The 22,037-nt window shown below is 38.7% G+C and overlaps 1 protein-coding gene across 1 annotated transcript in view; it reads left to right on the forward strand.

The window, feature by feature from the left end:
* The window catches only part of FAP (fibroblast activation protein alpha), a gene marked incomplete at its 5' end in the record, with an annotated part of 62,615 nt that overhangs the window by 34,087 nt on the left and 6,491 nt on the right, over positions 1–22,037 (forward strand). The window contains 10 exons of the mRNA XM_026674532.2: positions 500–604; positions 700–770; positions 2,846–2,899; positions 3,312–3,430; positions 8,135–8,182; positions 8,883–8,981; positions 10,317–10,386; positions 13,053–13,247; positions 16,135–16,189; positions 20,710–20,809. Of these exons, the coding sequence (XP_026530317.2) occupies positions 500–604; positions 700–770; positions 2,846–2,899; positions 3,312–3,430; positions 8,135–8,182; positions 8,883–8,981; positions 10,317–10,386; positions 13,053–13,247; positions 16,135–16,189; positions 20,710–20,809 (916 nt within the window). The remainder of the gene's footprint in view (positions 1–499; positions 605–699; positions 771–2,845; positions 2,900–3,311; positions 3,431–8,134; positions 8,183–8,882; positions 8,982–10,316; positions 10,387–13,052; positions 13,248–16,134; positions 16,190–20,709; positions 20,810–22,037) is intronic.

A 22,037-nucleotide genomic window follows, 5' to 3' on the forward strand; every position in this document is an offset into this window, starting at 1 on the left:
AGATTGGACATCCATTTGCCTGAAATAGTATAGAGGGTCTCCTCCTTGAGCAGAAATTTGAAATAGAAAATCTCCAGGTCCCTTCCAACTCTGTTATTTTTGTTACTTCTGTAATTATTTATTTGGTTTTTTGGATTTAATTTATTTTGGGGAGGGGGATATCATAGGCATCCATTTATCAGTTTGAGAACCTACTGAGTAAAAATGTTAGGTACGTACATTGTAAATCCTAACAAATGTGTTTTCACTACAGTATGAAAGATGTTCCACTTAATGGGATAAGGGGGAAAAGAAACCTTTGCTATATTTTTACTATAGTAAATATAGTGAAATATATTTTGTAAATCATACATTTTTAATAAGTACACAAAATAGTAAAATGTTATACAGTAAAAGATGTAGTATAAATACATATTCACTATACTTGGCATAATTTTCATTCACTTCTCAAAGATATTAATTTCTGTTTCACCTACCGTTTATCATTGTTGTCTCTCAGTTCTTTGTTTCAGCACCCTATTTCACTTCAGATGCCGTGTCATACTACAAAATTTTTAGCGACCAGAATGGCTATAAACACATTCATTACATCAAAGACTCAGTGGTAGGTCAACCAAAGAACCAATCTGAAGTTCGCCTATGTTGCAAGGGATGTGCTGCGGGATAAAGTATCTGACTTTCAATATGTTGCTTTTGTAGGAAAAGGCAATCCAGATCACTAGTGGTGAGTGGGAGGCCATATATATTTATAGAGTAACAGATGATGCAATGTAAGTATCCCACTTGCGTGGTATGTTAGTTATGTTGTCTGTCAATGAAAATTATATGCAAGAATGCAAGAATGATTTTTCCATTAGCCTTGCAGCTGAACCCCATTTTTAAAGGTCTTTGAGAGTCATTCCATATGACTAGTTACAATGGCTTTCCCTCAACAGCTATGGCCTGGAAAGGCCTCAGAGTTAGATTTATCCCACAGAAGAAAAAGAATTTCACCCTCCCTCAACTTGTGCATCCAGTCATAAACATTGGACATGACTAGAAGTGTCTAATAGCATCTTAATCAAGAATATAATCACTACTATATAAGTTATATTACTATGCTCTGCATTATTTACTCATTTGGGCATAATAGCTGATTTCAATCTATCGGGAAGCCTATATGGCTTTGTAAACAAAGCATCTATAAAGAAGCAACAATCAAATTGACCTGCTTTTTACTGAATGAAACCAGTCTTCTTCCTCCACTTAATATACTCATGGATTATTTCTATTTTTAATTATTATTATTATTATTTGCAATCAGTTTTGTAGAGAACAAGAGTTTTGGAGAAGGACTGGGAACTCCAGGCTATCAGAAGCTTACTGTACATATTGATCTAGTTAAAAATAAAGCAGAGGGACTTCAGTTACTTTAAAGTTTGGTCTTAGCTTTGGCTTGTAACTTAACAAGGTATATAAATTCAACCGATGTTGGCTTGTTCAGAAACCCGATCAATCAAGCCATGGTCTAGTGCAATATAGAAACCTAAATTTGTCTCTGAATGAATAAGAATTCAGAATACAGATGTCGATGTATGAGTATAGTTCCAAAACAATATAGCAACATTTATTTTTGAATAAGTATATATTGGATTGTTCAATAACAAAATAACTTTACAAGCTGAAGATCCAATGATTTTTCTTAAAGAGAAACATGCATCAATTACATGCAAAAATAACAGAATAACAGAGGTGGAAAGGACCTTAGAAAACTTCTAGTCTAATCCCCTGCTCAAGCAGGAAACTCCATAACATTTCAGACAAATCATTGTCCAATCTCTTCTTAAAAACCTCCAATGCTGAAGTACCCACAACTTCTGGAGGCAAGTTGTTCCATTAATTACCATAATAAGTAATTGTTCTAACTGTTAGGAAATTTCTCCTTAGCTCTAGGTTGGCTCTTTCTTTCATCAGTTTCTATCCATTGCTTCCTGTCTTGTCTTCAGGTGTTGTAGAGATTAGGATGGTCTCCCTCCCCCTTCGTTGTGGCAGCCCCTTAAATATTGGAACACTGCTATTGTGTCACTCCTACTCCTTCTTTTCATTAAAGTAGACATACCCAATTCCTTCTTCATATATACTGGGGAAGAAAGACATTTCCAAGCTCCCTTTTCCTGTTAACATTGAAAAAAGTAGTGCATTTAGTTTCTTCCTCGGGTAAAAAGCAAGATACAGGTTTCAAAAACAGCAGGCAGCTTCTAGGGTTTCTAAGAATTCTATTGTCCAACAGCCTAATAAAATATTTATAGCAACTTATTTTTTGAACGGGGATCCTTATATAGCCAAATGATACCTCCCACACAAAAAAGATGAAGGTAGCAGCTTCAGGGAATCCTGTGTGGAGGATTATGGAGATAGCCTCGATGAAGGAATTCAGCAGCTGTTAATTAAGCACCAGCTTAGTCTGACAGGAAGGAAAGAGTAAGAAAGAAACTCAAGATTCCCCCTGCCTTGATTCTCTTCGATATCAGAAGGAAAAGACCAAGAATCTCTATTAGGCTTTCAAAATTCTGTTATTACATCCTTGTTCTTACAGTGTCTAGTCTACTTCAACGGGCTGGCAAAGCCAAAGTTTTACAAGAAAGTGAAAGAATTGGGCAGGAAAGTAAATCATACCTCACTTAATAGGCATAATTGGTGAATCCTTTGGGAAAAACAAGAATCTAGCAAGAAGGGGAATTTCCTGGCTGGCTGGAACTGTTCACATTTGAGCATTTTCTTTTGAATCCTTCATAATAAATACCATTTTATAGTTTCATTCCATAGTGAATGCATAATTTATTTGCTAATGGATGTTACCTTCCAGATTTTATTCAAGCAATGAATTTGAAGGTTACCCAGGAAGGAGAAATATTTACAAGTAAGTTGCTATAAAAACTTCTGCAATAGAAATCTGACTATTAAGTGTAAAAAAGTAAAGAGTACTTCAAATTCGTGAGGACAATTTGTCAACTTCATCAAAACTATGTAGTTTCTTTGGCTCATAGATTTCAAGGAATAATCACTATCTCATATTTCTTATGGATAAAGAGAGTAAAGTTGGACCTAATATAGTACTGTAATATTAGACATAATGGAGGCCAGTACTCCAAATAAAGTAATTATATTTTGATTTTAAACCCCCCCAGCTTTTATCATACTAGTCCACATGAACATTTTATCCAAAATCCACACCCTCCTATAGTAAGGAAACATCAGAAAAGACTGATAGAGATTGGGAACATCTTTCTATATATAGACTGATTTTTTTTCTAAATCTGATTCTTTTACAGAATTGGAAGAAATACTGGAACAAAGCAGTGCATTACTTGTAATTTACGAAAAGAAAGATGCCAGTATTATGCAGCAAGATTCAGTGATAACGCTAACTATTATGCACTACTCTGTTATGGTATGTCAAATTTATGGGTAAATAACATCCTAATAGCTATTTCAAGTCACAATTCACTATTTCTATTTCAGATCACCTTAACATCAGTAAATGAATGTGTACAATGTTTGGTACATTCAGGGGTGGGCTTCAAAAATTTTAGAAAGGGGTTCTATGCCCAGTTGCTGGGTGGGCGTGGCCATGTTGGGCATGGCTAGTTGGCCTCCTGCACTATGGCGGGACTTCCCCGGGGTCTAGAGGCTTTCCTCGAGTCTCCGGGAGGGCGAAAACAGCCTCTCCATGCTCTGGAGGCCAGAAACGGTCCCATTGCTGGCCTTCCTGAACTTTTCGTAGGCCTGTTTCACCCTCCCCGAGGCTCTACGTGTGCCCTGCACTTACTTGAACCCAAAATGGTGCAGGGGGATTCCTGCATGGGGATTCCTGGGAGGGGAGGGGAGGGGAGGGGGTGGGCGGAGCCAGCTAAGAGTGAGATTTGGGGGTTTTCCGAATTGCACAGAATTTTAGCTAGGGGTTGGGCTAACCCCTGGGTACACTTATCTGGGAGTAAGCCCCAGTGAATATCATGATGCTTACAGAACATCATGTGGATACAGAAACTACCATCCAGATGTTACAGTTGCTGGGTGTGGTAAGAGTGACGATTTTTACGATTGGCTTGTTGCTGATGAATGGTTTTCCCCCTTCCTGATAGATGGTTTATTATTTGAAATCCTATATGTAGAGTTGGATTCCCTCTCTGGATTGGGCCTGGTGAGTAGAGCAGCAGGGATGGGATTCAAATTTTTTAACAACTGGTTCTGTGGGTTTGGCTTAGTTGGTGGACATGGCTTGGTGGTCATGTGACTGTCTGGGTGTGGCCAACTTAATATCACTCACATCGAGGCACGCATCTCCTTACTTGGCTTCTCATGACTGTGGGGATGCTGCAACAGTCGTAAGTGTGAAAAATGGTCATAAGTCACTTTTTTCAGTGCCATTGTAACTTTAAATGGTCACTCCCACACAAGCAAAGTACCAGCAAAAGAGGGGGGGAAAAACTCCAGAGACATTCCTGAGGCAGGAAGTCTAGTCCTGCCAAGAATGTAATAAGGGTTAACGGAGAGGCAGTTTCTGTAAGCAACACCAGAATATTTCCTTCCTGCCTTCCTTACAGGATTAGGCCAGTAATTTCTTCTAACAACCAGTTCTCCGAATTGCTTAGAATGTTAACAACATTCTAAGCAGTTCTAGCGAATAGGTGTGAATCTGTAGAATCCCACCCCTCTAGAGTAGTAACAGTACATACTTACATACATACATGCATACATACATACATACATCTTTTACAAAATAAAATAATGCCATTCAGTTTTCTATTATAAAGGTAATTTAATGTATAGTCTAATCATTTGGAAAATTAGGATAGTGCATTTAACAGTTATAAATCATCTGTATCGTTTTCTAATTATGAAATGGCAAAGACTCTGAGAATATGCCCTGGCAGCATTATCTTTTCATCCTTTAAAACAAACTGTAAGACAAATTAAGCCCAAACCCATTGATTACGTGAATGAGTTGGGTTTGGCACGAGAGAGCTCAAAGTTGATATGAACAAGTTTTAGAATGTAGGAAACTGACTTACAGCTTGCCATCAGAATGTAGAACCATCAAATCATGAGGATGAAAAAGAGAGGCAGCATCTATCCAAGGTTTCAGCCATGAGCTTTTTCCCATTGCTCTGGAACTTGAACTCCTACAAATTGAACCTAGAACATTTTTCACCACTTCTCCAACTGAGCTCTGAATTTATGGAATCAGGAAAGGAGCTGTCTGCTCTGGCTTAGTTTCCTAAAATAAATTGATATGAACAAGTTTTAGAATGTAGGAAACTGACTTACAGCTTGCCATCAGAATGTAGAACCATCAAATCATGAGGATGAAAAAGAGAGGCAGCATCTATCCAAGGTTTCAGCCATGAGCTTTTTCCCATTGCTCTGGAACTTGAACTCCTACAAATAGTTTCTTTGCTCCCATCCCATTCATGACAGAGACACCATTTAAGTTGCTTCTAGGTTGAAAGGATTGACCGGTGACATCACCATTGCCCAGGAGACAAGTTTCTTTGCTTGTTATGGTATTAAAAATCCAAACCAAAGAAAAATAAAATAAATTATAAAATAAAATGCAGATTACATTTAAAGAGAGAAATCTGGGTGTACCCAAATTGGCAGATTAGTATGGATGAATGAACGGATGCTTGGATAGCAACGTACATTTTCCTCAGGTCATTTTAGGGAGAAAATAGTTGCTTGTGCAGTTTTTATCATATATTTATGCTTGGTACAAGATGTACAAGCATTGCAAATGATGACAATATCACTAGCAAAATTGCAAACATAACTGAATAAGCACTTCCATCATTCATCTGTGCCAAAACTGTGTCACACAGGGAATGTGCTGACCTTGAGAAATGAGTTAAGACAACTTATCCAGATTCTGTTGTGCATGGTTAATTCGATGTTCAAGTTATGTAACCATTTATCTAAGTATCTTTTCATCTGGGAGAGTGAATGCAAAGGTTATACTCGGCAGCAGTGTTGGTACACAGAGAGGGAGGGAGGGAGGGAGGGGGAGAGAGAGAGAGAGAGGGACATTGCTACAGATGCCCCTACAAAGAGAAAGAAGTAAATTTCTCAATGCTAATAAGAAAAAGGAATTGTTTGAGTTGCTGATGTGGGTGTATGTGTGACCAAGTAACCAGGTAATTACATAGAGTGGTGGAGTATAGATGCTCCAGAGAGAACAGAGATGAAAAGGGCAGTGGAAATTATTGGGCAAAGGAGGCTTGGGAAAGATTTACATCATGATGGGAAAAGAGATATGATGAGAGAGTTTGGGGTGGATGTTGCAGGGGAAGAGAGAGAGATGGGCATTTTGATGCCAGTCCTATCCCTAACCCCTTGACCTGTAAGTCTTGATGCTAAATTGCTAGAAGCCTTGGTCTCTAGCTGCTATTAAAAATGTAAAGTGTTTTTTCTGTGTAACAAAACTTCTTTATTGAAGATAACCTTGAAAGCGAACAGGATGCCCTGCTCATTATGTATTTCAAGATAGGCACTAAGGATTAATTAGGGCCACTCAGAGGTGGTATTCAGCAGGTTCTGACCAGTTCTGGAGAACCGGTAGTGGAAATTTTGAGTAGTTTGGAGAACTGGCAAATCCCACCTCTGACTGGAGATTTTACAGTATCCTTCCCCTGCACGCCCACCAAGCCACGCCCACAGAACCGGTAGTAAGAAAATTTGAATCCCACCACTGGGGCCACTGCTTAACAACATTCATTTTGAGCTACTCACAATACTGCCCAAACTGGAGGCTGAGTCTCCTGGGTGAATACTGTTGAGGGATTTCAATCTCTATGAATGACAGGCCTGGTCAGGAGTGGTTCAGTATTTAATGGCCTTGACCCAGGACATCTCCTGACTCATACAAACACACATATATCGGACCTTGAAGTAATTAATTTGTGAAGTGAATATGGAAGACATTTCTGTAAGATTTTTTTTTTGTCATAGACAGTTTACTGGATTTGCCACCATTGCTAATCTCAGCAGGGAGAGGGGATTAATTAGTATGTCTGCCCCAGGAGACTTGAGTCATGGATTTCCGAAAGCTCTTGCAGAATTTCTTAGCTACTAGATAAGCAGTTCCATATGGCTTTCAAAAAGATATTTTTTTCCCAATTGGCCCCTCTTTGAGCACCAATCCTTGGTGCTTCATGATTAATGGAGGAACTTTAAGAATGAAGCAATAGTAAAGCATCAATGGCAGAAAAAAAATAATATGTATGAACATGGGTATAAACCCAATTTAAGGCCTAAACCTTAGCAGCAAGAGTGGCAAAATGGCATTACTTTTCAGGTTTTACTGCATCTTACTGCCATGAAGTATTATGAGATGTTTTTGTACCTGTGGAATCCCAGAAACTGGATAGTGTTCTCCATAATATAGACACAGACATTTGTGGGTTGAATCCTGCAATCTCACTATCCATTGTAAAGGTGTCAACCCCGAAGCTGACCTGGGTGGAGCCATCTTGGAGCTTCAGTGTTGGGGGATTAGAGATAGGTGGGCTTGTGTAGTCCAAATAACATACTTTCTCAAGACTTTCTCCTGGGAACCAAGGACGTTCTCTCACCTGGCCGAGAGAAGGAGGAGTGATGTCACCAGACCAGCGGGTGCTGCAGTGATTGGGCCATGTGACTGGTTGTTTGGGGGGTTGAGGGGAAAAACTTTTACTTTTAATTAGGTAAAAACCAAGGGCCCCTTCAGAGTTGACTTTCACCAGATATGTGTCAATTTGATATTTCCAATAAAGCTATTCTTTGAGGAATTTCCCTGCCTTGGAGTTCTGGCTTGAAATGGATCTATTACTTGGAACCCTGATAAAAGGAGCTTCAAATAAGGCACTTTTTAGAAACATTGAGAAAGTTACTTTTAGTGTAAATTCAGGTCTCTATAGATCTACTGTCATTCTAACATCTAACTGGGCTTTGCAGTTTGCTCAAATTAAAATGTTAAGCTTATGAGGGGAAAAAAACTGTGAGGGATGAACAAACGGGGATATGCAAGTAGCTAAGCAATGAAATGATTTTCAGTAGCAATAATATGTTTCAGATATTTTGTTTAATGGAGATTCTCTTTTTATTCTAATCAATACTGCAGGCCCAGGCATCCCCATTTCCACTATATATGATAACAGATATAATAAAGGTAAGAGGTGTCAAAGCCTAACCAGTTTTACACACCTTGAGGCTAATCTTAGGTGCTGTGGGCATAAGGAGAAAAGTCATACTTCAAAACTAGCACAATAAAGACCAGCTTCAGCATGACTCATCAGGATGAGAAGAGATGAAAGCCCTGTCATGGGTCACTGTGGGGGAAAAAATGCCAGAGCATGTTTGTGCTGTGAGGAAAAGATATTTGATTCTGATGGCCAGAATGATAAAATGTTTTTACAGTTCATCTAAAGCTGACTTGTATTGCCCCAATTTATTTGTCTGCTTTGTGGGTTTAAGTAAATATACAACAAAATCATGATATAACTACTTTATCATGACTAACTTTTTTCATTCAATTAAACAGCTAACATAGTATATGAAATAAGCCACACATTTCATTATTTATATCCAGATTACCTTAATAACCCTGTAATGAGGTTTACCTTAATTCCAAGACACTTTATTCCCTGTCTTTCCCATCCCTGCATTTTTCTAGGAAAATCTCAAATCTGTTTCAGTTACATCATGAAACTTTTGGTATTTCCATAATTATAAACTTGGGGAAATCATTTATTCATTTAAATTTAACAGATTTGATGATTTAAGCTTTTATTAGTATCCAGTTGTGTAAGATTTCAAGAACAGGGAATCAATGAGAAATGCATTTTTAATTCAAAACTTTTTATACACAGAAATTAAAGTCTTAGAAGACAATGCAGATTTGGAGTCTGCTCTGCAAAAAATCAGTTTACCAACACAGAAGATTAGCAAACTTGAAGTGGATGGCATAAGTAAGTATTGTTTGTTTTTTACACCTGATTTTTCAGCGTATGCACAAGAACTAAATAGTTGCTATTTAAAAACTTACGGTGTATAATATCTGAATTTAGACCAAGAAACAGTACAGTAGAGTTTTTCCTTCAACAGTGTATTAAGAAATTAATTACTGGAATCCTATACATTAATAATAGCGTATTCCCAGACAAAGACTGTATAGATGTGCAACCAAAGTGGTGAGGAAATTGGAGCAATCCTTCTATGGTTCTTTGGCTGAGAATAAAATAAAGGGCATGTTATGAGTTGTATATCTTTAAGTTTGATCTGGAGAAAGTGAATAAAAATAGTCCTTGACTTACAACCATCTATTTCAGGGGTGTTAAACTCACGGCCCGTGTGCTGTTTGGGTCACGCACTGGTCACCCCCACCCCCATTTTAGCGAAGGTGGGAAAAGTTGTGATACGTCTTGTGATGACAACATGCCATCGCATGTTTGACACCCCTGATCTATTTAGTGACCATTTGAAGTTACAACGGCACTGAAAAAAATGACTTATGACCAGTTTTCACACTTAAGATTGTTACAGCATCCTCAGGCACTTGACAACTGGCATGTATTTATGACAGTTTCACTGTCCTGGGATCACATGATCGCCATTTGTAACCTTCCCAACTGGCTTCTGACTGGTGCAGTCAATGGGAGAAGCCAGATTTGCTTAATGACCATGTGATTCACTTAACAACTGCACTGATTTGCTTAATAACTATGACCAGAAAGATCGTAAAATGGGGCAAAACTCACTTAACCACTGCCTTGCTTAGCAATGGAAATTTTGGGCTCAATTTTGATCATAATTCGAGGACTACCTGGGAGAATGTTTTTCCTTACATCTTTGCAGATAGTATCATCTGGTTCATCTTATCTTGGCTCAGGGGCTAATCATCATCAAACCTTGTTAATGCTTAGATTCAATACTAAAAAAGGAACCACAGATCTGTAGGCTAAATTGGCAAATGGAAAAATAATAATCCTGAAACGGAGCAGTGGAAGTCTAATTCTACATAGTTGCCAAGAAAATTATGTGGGCAAATCCATGAAGTTCTCAGGACTCAATCAGACTTTATAAGGCATCACAAACCACAGGTGCATAATAGAAAATGCAAGTGTATAATGCAAAATGCAACGTGGTATGCATGATTAAAAGAGAGGCCTGCAGTGGTTTTTAATCCACTTGGCTATCAATAATGCAAACTTTGTAGCCATAAGTATTATCAAGGGATCTTAAACTGCCACAGAAAGTTTCACATATAATTCATTTATTCTCTCCTCTCCCCCTTTTTCTTATAGCTTTATGGTACAAGATGCTTCTACCTCCAAAGTTTGATAGATCCAAGAAATATCCTCTTCTTATACAAGTGTATGTAATGTTTTATTCAATTGTCCTCCCTATATGCCTTGTATAAACTGTCAAAATTATCAATAGCTTTGCAAAGCTGGCCACGGCACATCAGGATTAGCAATAGCAATAGCACTTAGACGTATATACCACTTCACAGTGCTTTTTTACAGCCCTCTCTAAGCCAGCCTATTTCCCCCAACAATCTGGGTCCTCATTTTATTTACCTTGGAAGGATGGAAGGCTGAGTCAACCTTGAGCCTGGTGAGATTTGAACTGTCAAATTGCAGGCAGCCGGCAGTCAGCAGAAGTAGCCTGCAGTACTGCATTCTAACCACTGCGCCACCGTAGCTCAATGTATGCTGAGTATGCAGAAGTTCCCAAGTGAAATCCTCTTCATCTTCAGGAAAAAATGCTCCATGTAAGGCTGCTCTTCTCAAGCAAAATTGCCCAAAGTGATGTAGGATATTACTAGTATTTGCTACTGCCACTTTTGTTTCTCCAGGAGCTCGAGCTAACAATTTTTCCCATATCAGCTCTGTGGATGGACAGACAGACAGACACTATTTTGGTCATTGACAAATAAAGCTCTGTGGGATATTTAAAAAATAAAAGAGGGGTTTTGTTCCAAAGATACTCAGTGAGTTTCTTTGACAGAGGGTAGTCTTCACAATATAATAATCCAAAACTTTGAGGTTTCCGGTTTGTCGGCTTCGCGAGCGGTAGGGATTCGCGGTTAGCGCGATCCTGCCGCGCTAGCCGTTTTGGGGCTCCGACCCGGACGGGTGCGGAGCAAGGCTGCCCTGCAGGGGTAGCTGAAGGTAAGGGGGATCCGGAGGAAGGGTTTGGGGGTGTTGCAGACCCCTCCCTGGCCGGCAGAACCCCCTGTTACCAGGACGGTGCAGCGGCGGTCCGCAATGGCCGCCACAAAGAAGTTGACAGCCGGGCAAGTATGCGCAGGAGGAAGAAGAGAAAGTTATTGAAAGTGAAAGTTCTTCTTGGTCGACCCAGGGCTTTGAGATTTATCTAATTTAATTCCTGGAAAAGATGGTTTTCTGATGATTTCTTCCACAAGAGAAAAAAAAAGCGGCTATTTTGAGGTGCTGAAGGGAAGTTTACTCTCCCTCCCGACGGAATTAAGCCGGAAGGGAGAGGATAAAGAAAATATATAAATTTGGATTTTGTTGGAGGAGATGCCTTGAAGACTTGAGGACAGAAATATAATCTTAATAAGGCTTTAAAATATAGATTTGGATTCTTTTTTTTTATTTGTTTGATACCACCCTGGAAGAGGAAGGGGAATTTTGGCTTGCTTGGATTTATTGAGGATTGTGGATTTTGGGATTGTTTTGCCTTTCTCTCGGAATATTTGGTTGGTGTAAGAAGAAAGAGGAATAAAGAAAAGAAAAGATTTATTTATAATGGCTTTCCTTTTTGAAGACCTGAGGGATGAATATGAGCAAACAAAAGCAGCCTGCAAAGATGGCATGGAAAAAGCTTTTCTATTTCTAGAAATGGCGCTGGTCAATTACCAACAGACAATGGAACAGATGGAAACGGAAGAAGAACAACAAGGAAGAGACGAAGACGCCATCTTCATTGAATCCCAAAACTTATCTAAGGAAGAAGGAAGGAAGAGAGCAAGGAAAATGAAGGACTTAAGATCTAAAAAAACATTTGAGAAAGAGAAAATATGATGCAAAGTAAATATAATGATAACAAACAAGAGAAAAAGGGAACACAACAGAGAAGGGATCCCAGCAAGGCAGAGGTTAGAAGAAGAAGGGGGTAGGAAGATTTGGTGGGGGAAGAAAGAAAGGGGAAAGGCGGAGAAAAGCCTCAAAGCTTTAAAATTGGATGGGAGAAGAGGGATTTTTTTAGAGACAAAGGATGAAATATAAATTTCTGTAAGAAAGATTCTGCTAAGGTACAGAAGATGGTATTGTAACATTTATATTTGAAATAGTAAATTAGAATGGTTTAAGATTTAATAAGAAATTAAAATGTTGAAGTTTTTAATAATGATTGATTTTTAAAATGTAATAAAATATCGAAGGAAAGGAGGATACAATGTATTTAAACATTTTTGGTGGATAGAATGTACCAAGCAGAACCAAATTGGGTATTTGTTATGCTGAATGTTAATTTTACTAACTTAGGGGGAGGATAGAAAGGCATCATACTCTGATTAGTGATTTCAGGAGAAATTCTTTTTATTATAAGAAGAGATAGAGGGATAATGAATGGGCAAAAGATACAAATTTAATGATTTAATTAAGATGGATTAAATAAGATAGAAATGTGAAGAGTGATATGTGCTATTATTTTAGCCCATGCAAAGAGAGGTAACTGGGGCCAAGGTACTTTACTAAAAGATTTTTTTTATGTTTGTTTGTGTTTGTTTGTGTTTTATGAGAATATTGGGGAAATTATTGTAGAAAGACAGGGAAAGATTTAATATGTAATGATTTGTTTGTTGTTGAAACTTTTAATAAAACTTGTTTTAAAAAATAATAATAATAATAATCCAAAACTTTAACCACTGTGTCATTCTGTAATGAAGTAATTCCAAAATTCCAGTGGGGAAGTCCTTCATCATTCCATTTTTCTTATGCTATTTATTAAATATTTTAGGATCTTAGGATGTTAAAGTAGAAAGCTTTAAATCCCATTGATATTTCCCGTAGGTATGGAGGGCCTTGTAGCCAAAATGTGAAGCATACCTTTAGTGTTAGTTGGATCAGCTATCTTGCAAGCAAAGAAGATATAGTGGTAGCACTTGTGGATGGCAGAGGAACCGCTTTTCAAGGTGATAAGATGTTGCACGCAGTCTATCGAAAACTTGGGGTTTATGAAGTGGAAGATCAAATCTCAGCTGTAAGGTAAGAATATGGAGAGATTTTGCATAGCATAGGTTACAACAGATTACTCCTTCTAGGAGTAATTCCATGAATAGTTGCTGAGAATAATTCAGTGCTGTTCATGTTTGATGCTAAATAAACGTATGTTAATAAATTAGTTATAACTACTATTTGTATTAGTGCAGTACATATGGGAATATTCTGAACAGTCATGCTAGAACACTATTTGGGAATTTGGCAAAATTTAAACTAAACTGTTTGGCAAAATGTTTCTGTAGCTGTGTAAAGACTGCCATGTGAGTTTACGTGGCAGTCTTTACAAAGCTACAGAAATATTTTTATTATTTCTCCTTGCATATCCCAATATTCTTGACCTATCCCATGAATATAACAGTTTTTCTTCTGGATTTGGTGGAATTCTTGGAAGGATTTGTTTTGGAAGTCAACACTTAAGAGGTAAAGAGCTCCGAATATGTTAAGAAGGGTATAAATTTGATGCACCACACGTGTAGAAGTAATATTTGCATGGACCTTTTTTTAGCTGAGCAAAAATGATTAGTCTGGCTTGACAAATTATGAACCAGCTGGTTTAGGAATAGAATCTAGAGCTTCTCACCTCTACATCTTGCTTGCATGTTCCCGTAACTATATGGATCTCTTATCTCTTTCACCCCATTTTTCCTTTCTGATGCTTCCGTTTCCTCTTTGCTGTTTAAATGCACAGAGTGAAATAGATGGGGCAATTTACCATTTTGATTTCCATCTTGCTAGCGTTACTTTTTTTGTACAATGCAATAGTGGAATTGTTTGTTTTATAGTAACCATAACAGTTTTAAATTGGTGTCATAAAGTAATAAACTGAAGATACTAGGGTGACAGATGTGATCTAGGTTAGTTTTACACATACTCATTCATAAGTACATTTCATTTTTCTGTACCTATCAGGTTTATTTATCAGCAAAAACATGCATTTAGGATCTGGGATTTTGAGATATTTAGTTCTGGATGGGGTGGCACTATACCAGACAGACCCAGTTCGTGACTTGTGGGTGGGTTCTCCTGGGCTTGGGACTCTGCTTGAAGACCAGGTAGCAGTCATGACCAAGACAGCCTTTGCACAACTTTGGTTTATGCACCAGTTGCAGAATTTCCTGGATCAGGAGTCCCTGTACTCAGTCATTCAGGAAGCTACAACTGACACAGGCAGAAGATAATGGCAAATTTCATATTTTACTCTACAGCCCCACCTGTGGTGGCAAAGGAAGCAAGCTGCAGATCCCATCAGTCAAGGAATTTTCAGCTGGCGGGGTCAAGGAGAAGAGCCTTCTCTGCCATGATTCCTGCCCTTTAGGTAGGTAGGTAGGTAGGTAGGTAGATTAATAGGTAGGTAGGTAGATGGATAGGTGGATAGGTAAGTAGGTGGATAGGTTAATAGGTAGGTAGATGGATAGGTGGATAGGTAGGTAGGTGCGTAGGTAGGTTGGTGTATGTGTAGGTAGGTAGGTAGGTAGGTAGGTAGGTAGGTAGGTGGATGAATGGATGGATGGCTGGACAGGCAGGAAGGCATACACAGACAGACACATATGAAATGGCAGAACACTTCTGCATTGGTGCAAATAACATCACATGGTGTCAAGGTTGATTAAAAAGAGAATTTTTTCAGTTTAGTTTAGCTTTTATTGCAATAAATATTAATAATATACCCATCCAAAGAAATGAGGTTTTATCGTTAGCATCAACAGGAAAAATCTTTCACCTACTTGAAATATTTTGGCATTTCCTCTTCTGCTTTTTTATTGCTGTATTCCCTGGTGGTAATCCTCATTAATTTGAATTTCTAATAATGGGGTTGTCGTTCCATAAACCTGCTTGCTTTTTAAGGTATCATGCATGTGAAAACCAACCTTCCAATGCCCTTTCTTCCTGTGACTGCTTTGTTGAAATATGGTCCAGGTAATTATCATGACCCACTGAAAAGATCCCAAATAATATTAATAAAGCACCTATTACATTTAAATGGTTGAAGCTGGGCACATCAGAAGTTCTCATAGGTTAGGCTACCAGAACAAGATTGCAAAAATCCAGATGCCCAGAAGATGACACCACAGGAAACAGGTGTATCGAGTTCTGTGATTGGCAAGATTTTTGCATCTAGTAATTGGCAAGATTTTTGCAACCCTGGTCTGATAATAATAATAATAAATCTATATATATAAAAGCGAAAAAGCACTTACCCATCATCACAAAATCTCCAGAACCATAAAGCCTATAAACTTGAAATTTGGCACATATGTTCCTCTTGGCTTTTAGTGCTCACTAAGAAAGGATTTTTCGAAATGACCATCAGGGTATTAGTATTTCCTATATTATTATTAACATGCTCTGATGCTAAGGAGTTTCATAGCGAAGCACAGGTATCCAGCTAGTATATCATAGGCAAAAGAAAATTTATTTTTTATCCCTTCTTGGAATTTATTTTACATATACACATATAAAATTAGTTATAAGTTAATTATGTCCAAAGGATTAGGGTTAATAAAAGGTTGGTGAATCGCAATTTATCCTGGCTTGTTTAATCTTAGGTTGGAAAAAGTAATTAAAAATTAGAAGCAGAAGTTTTGAATTGCTTCTAAAATAGAGATTAGAAGCAGGTTAGGGTTGGGTTTGGCAAAAGTTGCCAAAATGTGTACATGTGACATTGTGGCTTAAGATAAAATCTAAATGACCAGCTGTCTTTGGCTTTACTAGGCTCAGATCCAGATGAAGTAGCTGATACCTATTAAAAATTATTAGAGGATTTGTAAAGTATTTTTCTGTCACATAACCCTTTTCGTGTTTTCTAGCATCCCAAAGAACTTTAAAACATTATATTTCTTTAATTAATTGTGTGTATTTTTCATCCAAACAGAAAATTTATAGACATGGGTTTTATTGATGAAAAACGAATAGCCATATGGGGCTGGGTATGTATACACTACTTTAAAAATTAACCAAAAAAATATATATATCTTGAATAATTATGTTCTGTTTAGCCTGTCACTCGCAGTTTGTTTTTCTTATCTTCTTCCTTGGCTTGGATTCCAATAAAGCAGCTTGGAAAAAAATATAATATGGCATACTTTCTCAAAAGGAAAATGTCCAAAATTGAATTCATTGGTTGATATTTGAGATCAGGTAACATTGTTGTCCCAACTTCTTATATTGACATAACTATATATAAAATGCTAGGACTAAATGATATAATGGATGTTTTTCTCAGCCCACCCAACCCAAGGAGTTCATGACAGGTGAAATAAATTATATACGAGGAGTGCAATGCTTATTAGTAGAGGAGCTCATAAAACAATTCCCCTCTTTCTTCATGCCTGATAGAGCCCTTTTCTGGAAAAAGCTTCTCTCTCTTTTTTTCCCTATGTAAGCTCTCTTAAAATATTTCAGATAAACAACATGATGCTATCATTGAAACTAGCCATCCTCAACCTTTATACAGTAGCAGTTGGAAGCACTTCAAACCCATAACATATAAAGGGTATGCTTAGAAAGTGGACTCCTTGGTGGGTGAAGGTCTCCACAAAGTATTCATTTACCAAAATTCACATTATTGGGGCTCTGCGTCCCTTCACTCACTCATGCTCCCACCTCCCCAGTTTACTTCATTTTCCTCATGAATATGGGCACATCAGGGGTGGGATTCAAATTTTTTAACAACCGGTTCTGTGGGCGTGGCTTAGTTGGTAGGCATGGCTTGGTGGTCATGTTATTGGCTGGGTGTGGCCAACTCAATATCACTCACATTGAGGCACGCATCTCTTCGCCTGGCCTCTCATGACTGTGGGGATGCTGCAACAGTCGTAAGTGTGAAAAATGGTCATAAGTCACTTTTTTCAGTGCCATTGTAACTTTGAATGGTCACTCCACACAAGCAAAGGATCAGCAAAGGAGGGGGAAAAAACTCCAGAGAAGTTCCAGAGACAGGAAGTCTAGTCCTGCCAAGAATGTAATAAGGGTTAACGGAGAGGCAGTTTCTGTAAGCAACACCAGAATGTTTCCTTCCTGCCTTCCTTACAGGATTAGGACAGTAATTTCTTCTAACAACCTGTTCTCCGAACTGCTTAGAATGTTAACAACCGGTTCTAGCAAATAGGTGTGAACTGGTAGAATCCCACCCCTGGGGCACTTCTAAATAGAGCACCAGTAGTGTAGTCTGCTCTCTTATTGTTAAGGCTGAGGGGAGAGAATATCCTTGTCAAGAAGCATAATTTTGGATGTTGGCCCTTTGTTTTTCAGCATTCCATCTTCCTACTTGTTAAATTAATCCTTAAAAAGATCAGTGCTAGGCATGATAAGCAGCACTGGCTTAGTTGAAGAAATGCCTCCTCTGAGGTTAGCCTGCAACAAATAAAATGCTCTCACCCTCAGGACAGATGCACCCACAGAACCATGATTGGTGGGGGAGGGAATTGTACTTCGGCAGAGAAAGAAGCCCTGAGAGCACCTTGAAGGCGACTAGGGAATTCACAGAGGAAAACCATCATCCATTTCTGCCTCCTGGTTCTAATGACAGGATAACCCAGCAGTGCAGATAAGCTGCTACTACAAATATTTGTCTACAGCTGCAGAATCGTGCAATTTTGTGGGTAACTGAGATCAGAAGGGGTTATTTACCAAATTAATGTTTAATGTTCTTCTGGTAGCATAGTTGCAGTTGAACTCTTTTGTTAGTCCACTGAGAACCTATGTTGCTAGTGTTAGGACTGTCCCTATGGTGCAAATAGCCACATATATCGTGACCAAAGGAATGTATAGCTATGGTTTATTTCATCACAGTCTATTGTTCAATGAATCAACTCCCCAGATTTTCACAACCTTTACCATGTCATCAATCCTGCTTTAACTGTGATGGTTAGGTTCACACAACATGTTAAAGTCAAACTAAAGACATTATGATTTGGCAAAAAGCCTGTAGAGATTCTCAGTCATCCAGGTCATGGTTGTCCCAAAGGCTTTTGAATTGAATTGAATTCTTTATTGTCATTGTACGTATATACACAGTATACATACAAAGAAATTCACATAACACCCAGAGACCAGACTCAACATGCATATACACATGACAATCCCCAAACACCTCCCCACCCGCCAAAATTCCCCGCTTCCTAAAAACACACAAGCATCCACACAACAGACTAAGTAACACAGTCCAACAGCTCACTGACGGTGGTCCTTAAGTTCATTGTTAAGTGCAATTATAGCTCTGGATTAAAAACTATTCAGAAAACGTGTGATCCGAGTTTTAATTGTTCTGTATCTTCTGCCAGAAGGCAACAGTTCATAAAGATTGTAAGCAGGATGGGAAGAGTCTCTGAGAATGTTGTGCAGCTTCCTCAAACAGCAAGATGCGAAGATATCACCAGGGCTGGTAGCTGGAGCCCGATGATATTCTGGGCAGTTTTAATGATTCTCTGTAGAGCTTTTTTGTCCGCTACAGAGCTGTTCCCATACCATACAAGAATGCAGTATGTCTAGCTTTACTTTAGTTGTACAATTTGGGATGAACACCCTTTGAATGGTGTGGGAGTAAGAATGGATTTCCAGAGGAAAGAATTGCAGACTGCAGGAACTAGAAGCACTACTCAGGTGACCCTGAGGATGCAGATAAACTTCAAGTGCTTCAAAGACCCTCTAAAAGGATGCAAATGACCAGCTGTCTGCAAGGAATATAAATCCTTCCGTTCCCCATTATCCTGTCAGAGCTGAAGAAGCTTCTTGGATGAGAAGCGAAACATCTTCAAAAGAAAAAACAGTCTAGTTGGCTCCTGAAAAAAGCATCTTTGGGACATAATGACTTGGCATCTTCTGTGAGCAGATCCCAGGATCAAAGCCCATACACTGTGTGCATGTTTATTGTATTTATTATTAAATTTATTGGCTACCCATCCTAACCCAGGTTAACTCTGCTCACCCACTTTTGAATAACCCAATTTTTCTGGTTTGCTTCTTTTTCCTCTGTATGTGTTCCCACCTTGAGACAGATCAGTAAAAGGCGAGTTCTCTAGCCCATCACTGTCAATAACACCGCCATGTTATTTTAATCTATCAAATCCCACAATCACCTCTCTTTCCCTACCACAGTACTGTAATAACAAATGAAGTAATTAATAATATGCTGCCCTTTAATGGCATGCTACCTCTGTTGCTGAGACAGTCATCTCACTCTAAATCAGGGGTGTCCAACCTTGGCAACTTTAAGACTTGTGGACTTCAACTCCCAGAATTCCTCAGCCAGCTGGCTGAGGAATTCTGGGAGTTGAAGTCCACAAGTCTTAAAGTTGCCAAGGTTGGACACCCCTGCTCTAAATCATGGGAAAGCCATTCCTGATTTTTTTTTTCTCCTTCAGATTGTATAGATTCTCAGGAGAATTCTTATTTGTTGCTTACTTTGTAAGGATTGCAGTCTCTTGACAATGCCGTTATATTACATGATGTGTTCTTCATCTCCATGCAATGTAGTTCAGATTCTTGAATGACATTATACCTTAGAACAGGGGTGTCAAACTCACGGCCTGCGGGCCAGATGCATCATGTCCTGGCCACGCCCAGCCCTGGTTTAGTGAAGGGGGGAAAGTTGTGATATGTCATGTGACGACGCAAGTTTGACACCCCCGCCTTAGAATTTCAACTTTCCTAATACTAGTATATTCCTTAGTCTCCTTCATATATGTAAACGATGTTGGCCAATCTGCAAAGGGGCATGAAGAATTACCGAGAAGAGCTATTTTCTCTTTTTCTGAAAAGGCGTGAAAAAATGAGAAATTTTGTCATCTCTAATGTAAATGGTTATTACTCTTCAGCTTCACAGTTGGGACACAGCAGCATTTCTTTTACCTTCTGTAACTGAACCTGCAATAAACATCGGCTAGGTTCATATATCACGTTATGCCACCTTATTAAACATGGTTTGTTGAATATAATCCATAATTGGATGGGTTCCCACATAAAACTGAGGGATAAACCATGGCTCACAAATCATGATGGCTGAGTGTATATAACTTGCAAAGCCAACCCCAAATCATAATATGGCTTAATATGATATAAGACCCTAATCATAGTTCCTTCGTTCTATCATTGCAGAAGGGAAAATGCAGGTGCAGGTTCTCACTAAATTATGAAACACACCTGGCTGATTAGGGATCAACTACAATCTCTCCCAAGATTGTTAGCTAAAATAAGATGAGATCCTCAGGTGCAACATTTTAGATTCCTAGCGGAATTAAAGAGAGGTATTTTTTAGAAGAGAAATATTTGGAAGTCCCAGTTGTTCTAGCAGCTCATAAAAACATTATTCAGGAGAAACTGTTGAGTAGTTTGTATTCCTGGATGCCAAAACAAATATTCTCCTTGGCTTCAATATTTTATTACTTGGGTTCTTAGAGAGCAAATACTTGCCTTTTCGAATATTAACTTCTCTCTTGTTTCTTTCTAGTCCTATGGTGGATATATTACATCTCTGGCACTTGGGTCTGGTTCTGGCATGTTTAAGTGTGGAATAGCTGTGGCTCCTGTTTCCAGCTGGGAATATTATGGTATGGAAAAACAACTAACAACATCAGGCTTTGACAGCTGGATACAGAAAATGGATTATTATTTTTTTTAAAAAAAATAGGTCACTGCTAGGCCTTTGCTCATATGAAAAAAGGTTTGAGGCACACTTCATCTAAAAACACCTTCTTCAAGATACACTTTCTTTTAAAAACAAACACACCTTCTCTGGGGCAAAGCTTGCTTTGAAATAGTTTGCAGAGTTGCTGAGTATATATCTTCAAAGCAGATGTTCTTAAAACAAACATGGCAAAATACAAGCCTTTTCAAAGACATCGTTGTCCATGAAACAGCTCCTGTTTTCAATTATTAGGTGCCCTTTATAAGATCAATTGTAGCTTCAGAGGTTAAACTTTGGCTGGGCCTGCTCTTCATCTCAATCGGTTCTGCACGCAATCTTGTGGCTACAAAGCTGGCAGCCTGGCATCGTGCCCAGCTACTTCTTGAACATTCCTCCACCTTCATTACCCTATTTATGCCATCTCAGGCAGCCTTTTTTTTTTTCACCCCTTGCAAAGTTTTGCTGCTGAAGAAACAATAGGAAATGATAATCTGCCCACAAATCAAAATGCACAGAACGCATATCACAGAGACATATAGTTCCACATCAAGTTAAAGTACAAACAGCATTGTTTTGACAATTCCCTGCTTCTTTGGCAAAAAAAAAAAAAATGTTCGTAATGAATTAAATAAGAAGAACTATCTGCATAAAATGGTTTTGCACTTAATATACAAACTAAGAGAGTGAAGGCACTCTCATCACTTCTGGCTAATAGTACGCTTGCCTCCTGTATGGTTATGGCTGTGTTAATATGTTTTGTAGCATGAGGCCAGCTTTAAAATTAATTGTCCATTTTATGGAAAATTATGAGAAAACTGCCCAAACTTCCCTCTGAATGCCTAGCATGAAGGAATGTAAATGTAATGCTTTACAACAGGGGTCCCCAACCACCGGTCCGCGGACCGGTTCCGGTCCGTGGAACAAGTCCTACCAGGCCGCTGGTTTGCTGGGCGCCGCCATCTTGTTTTGATGAAAAAGTGCTTCCGGTGAGCTTTTCCGGGTAGAAAGCTCACCGGAAGCACTTTTTCATCAAAACAAGATGGCGGCGCCCAGCTGATGTCGGTACCGGGCCGCGCCATAAAAAAGGTTGGGGATACCGGGCCGCGGCATAAAAAAGGTTGGGGATCACTGCTTTACAATACATCTGCTCT

The sequence above is a fragment of the Notechis scutatus genome, chromosome 1, assembly GCF_049901735.1.
Source record: "Notechis scutatus isolate UNSWTSFEM ecotype Mainland chromosome 1, rNotScu1.2, whole genome shotgun sequence".
Taxonomy (NCBI): Eukaryota; Metazoa; Chordata; class Lepidosauria; order Squamata; family Elapidae; genus Notechis; species Notechis scutatus.